Below are 3256 nucleotides of genomic sequence, written 5' to 3'. Positions count from 1 at the left end.
AATGCTGGCTGGGACGTTACATCGAGCATACCGGAAGGATACTTTAACTTTTGCGTACCGCTCAAGTTGTTGCTGGGCTTTTGCGAGGATTACAAACGCGTCGTTGTTAATGCTTGTCACAAATTAATTTTGATACGTGCGCGTAGCGATAACAATTGCATTGTAGGAAATCTTGCGACGGAGCCGGAAATCGAATTGTTTAAAATACAGTGGCGAATGCCTCACGTTACGTTAAACGAGGTCAATAAGCTATCTATGCCACGGGCCTTGGAAAGCGGGCGATATCTTATAGCGTTTTTCACTGGGAGAACTAGTGCGCACTGAGTGCGCACTCGTCATGGGCAACGTGTTTCACTGGGCATTTCGGTGCGCATGAAAACGGTGCGTGCTGTTTCACTGGAAAGTCTAGTGCCGAGTTTTCGCACTTTAGTGCAAGAATTCGGCACGAGCTCTGAGAGACGGTGCCAGTTTAGTGCAATATGGCTGGGCGGGATGCACGATTAATATTTGAGCTGTTAGATTTGCTTTCATCATCATCATCATCTAGCAGTGATGAAGATAATTTTTTACAAGAAAAAAATCCGCGAAAAATTCCAAAGATTGCAAACTTTCTTCAGGTAGTACATAACCTTACGGATAAGGATGTAAGCATACATATATGTACATTTTATTATCTTTATAGATTATAATTTGTATTATTATTGTATTATTATGTAAAACAATAATATGTTTTGTATAAATTAGTATCAATATTACAAATAATTATATTATTATAGTTTAAAAGTCATTTTCGCGTTACACGAACAACAGCAAGATAATAGAGATGTATGCACATTCTGGATTCTATCCATCTGATCGGAGCAAAGGAGGTAGCGAACCTACCACTCCAGAATTGGATATTTTGTCATTTTCACAAATTCTTTGTAAATTATCATTGATGTCCGATAACTTTAAAACTCATGAATCATGGATCTTTCTTGGAATTTCAGTAAAGACATCAATCAATCTTTTTCGTGCATCACATATATCCTGTAATGTAATTGCAGGAATATATATGTATATATATATATATATATATATAGCATGTATGTCAATAATTATTAACACTAATTTAAGAATTAGGCGAGTAAAGTATATATAAATTAAAATTATTTATAAAGATATATAAATTTTTAGGTTGCTGGTTTTCCTAATGTGATTGGTTGTGTCGATGGGACGTCGATTAAAGTTCGAACACCAGCACATAAAATAAAGTCCACTTACGTAAATAGGCACGATATTCCTGCAATTACATTACAGGGTATATGTGATGCTCGAAAAAGATTCATTGATGTCTTCACTGGGATTCCAGGAAAGATCCATGATTCCCGAGTTTTAAAGTTATCGGACATCAATGATAATTTACAAAAAATTTGTGAAGGGAAATTTCATATATTGGGAGATGCGGCATACCCTATAAGAGAATGGCTAATGATTCCCTATAGGGATTATGGAAATCTGTCCGATAAACAAAAAAAATTTAATAAGAAGTTTTGTGCAACACGAGTACTGATAAAGCTTTTCATATTCAGAGCGACAAATATGCACAGAACTGCACTGAGATGTTTAGCTGGAAGCGCAAGAAATTCGCACTTTCAGTGCACTCGGACAGTGCCATCTGAACTCAACGAGTTTTCGGTGCGCACTCAGTGCTATCCAGTGAAAAACGCTATTAGTGTCAGTTTCCGTTCGTGGGATCTGTACGAGTATCCCATGTTGCAGAGCACTACCAAGCATTCGTGGGCCGTCAAAACGGCGACTCAGCTGGAGAAGCCGCGGTACGTTATCTTTGCGCTGCAGACCGGCCGCAAAAATATCATATCTCAAAATGTTAGCGTATTCGATGCCTGTAATTTGACCAACGTGAAACTTTATCTAAACTCCGAATTTTATCCGTACGACGACATGAATCTGGATTTTACTAAAAATCGATACGCCGTTTTTTTCGATATGTATGCGCGTTTTCGTAAAACTTATTACGGATACGATTCCTTTGATACGCTTTGCAGCTTGTATACATTCCTGATGGAAGGACTTTTTGTTGTCATTGATTGCTCGCGACAAAACGAATCTGTCAAGAGCGCCACCGTGGATGTGCGAATAGAATTTGATTTTAAAGAAAATGTAACTGCAAATACTACCGCCTATTGTCTCATCTTGCATGATCGTGTAATCGAATACTGTCCGTTGTCGAACGTAGTGCGCAAACTCATGTAAATTGCAATATCAGCAGATATTGCAATATACGCAGATATTATAATATAAGAGACACTGATGTACCGCGATAAGATACAGATTGCTCCGCCGTTTTGTTATGATCGTACCGAAGTTTGTCGATCTGCAGGGATTCACCGTCGGGGTGAAATTTGTCGTAAAGGAAGTGGCGGTTCTGAGAAACGGGACCGTTTTGGCACATTACATTTTTACATGTCCCATGCCATGGAGTCTCCTCGCGAAATCCGACAGATCATGCGCTTCCTGGTTGATTGCGAATCACCATGGACTACGATGGGAGGACAGAAACGTGTCCTACAGCATGGCAAAACATCTAATTACGTCGGCCGTACTTGGAGAGGGCGACGAGACATCGACTTTTGTGTACGTCAAGGGATGCCAGAAACGAGAATGGCTGGTGGATCTGCTTGAGAATAAAGCGAAAAAACATCTAAAAATTGAGACTTTGGATGCAGATTACGAAGATATCGAATCTTTAAATAATCTAGATGTTACTAATACTGTAAGATGCGGAAAACATGTTAAGAATTGCGCATTACAAAATGTATTAAAAATATTTAACTGGTGGTCGCGACACCTGAAAAAATTATGATTTTTTTGAAATAAATTATATATGTATATATAAACGTTTTATTTCCTTTTCCCACATACTTTGTAGTATAATATAGATGTTTTAGCTGTTCAAGAGCTGTTTTTAATTGTTTAAAATAAGTTTGATAGCGGTTCAATAGCAGTTATACAGATCGCAGTTATACAGATCGCTGTTATACAGATAACTGTTTTAGTTGTTTGATAGCTGTTTAAAAGCTGTTTTTAGTTGTTTAAAAAAAGTTTGATAGCAGCTCAATAACAGTTATACAGATTGCAGTTATACAGATCGCAGTTATACAGATTGCAGTTATACAGATCGCTGTTATACAGATAGCTGTTTTAGTTGTTTGATAGCTGTTTAAAAGCTGTTTTTAGTTGTTTAAAATAAGTT

At 37.5% G+C, this 3256-nt stretch overlaps 1 protein-coding gene across 1 annotated transcript; it reads left to right on the top strand.

The window, feature by feature from the left end:
• The first annotated feature begins 39 nt into the window (after positions 1 to 39).
• On the top strand, positions 40 to 3049 carry LOC143907491 (uncharacterized). The gene is made up of 3 exons (XM_077424308.1): positions 40 to 644; positions 777 to 809; positions 1177 to 3049. Exons 1-3 carry the CDS (start codon positions 480 to 482, stop codon positions 2254 to 2256), a joined length of 1278 nt encoding a protein of 425 aa, XP_077280434.1. The 5' UTR covers positions 40 to 479; the 3' UTR covers positions 2257 to 3049.
• Positions 3050 to 3256: the final 207 nt, after the last annotated feature.

The sequence above is a fragment of the Temnothorax americanus genome, unplaced genomic scaffold (genome assembly GCF_048541705.1).
Source record: "Temnothorax americanus isolate GAGA-0224 unplaced genomic scaffold, ASM4854170v1 Scaffold82, whole genome shotgun sequence".
NCBI lineage: Eukaryota > Metazoa > Arthropoda > Insecta > Hymenoptera > Formicidae > Temnothorax > Temnothorax americanus.
This window is presented reverse-complemented; position numbering and strand designations above follow the sequence as displayed.

Bases quoted from the DNA above. Each gene is read 5' to 3' on its own strand.
- LOC143907491 (XM_077424308.1), top strand. From the start codon at position 480: ATGGCTGGGCGGGATGCACGATTAATATTTGAGCTGTTAGATTTGCTT. The intron at 645-776 runs GTAAGCATACAT...ATATTATTATAG, and splicing joins ATAACCTTACGGATAAGGAT to TTTAAAAGTCATTTTCGCGT. The intron at 810-1,176 runs GCAAGATAATAG...ATAAATTTTTAG, and splicing joins TTCGCGTTACACGAACAACA to GTTGCTGGTTTTCCTAATGT.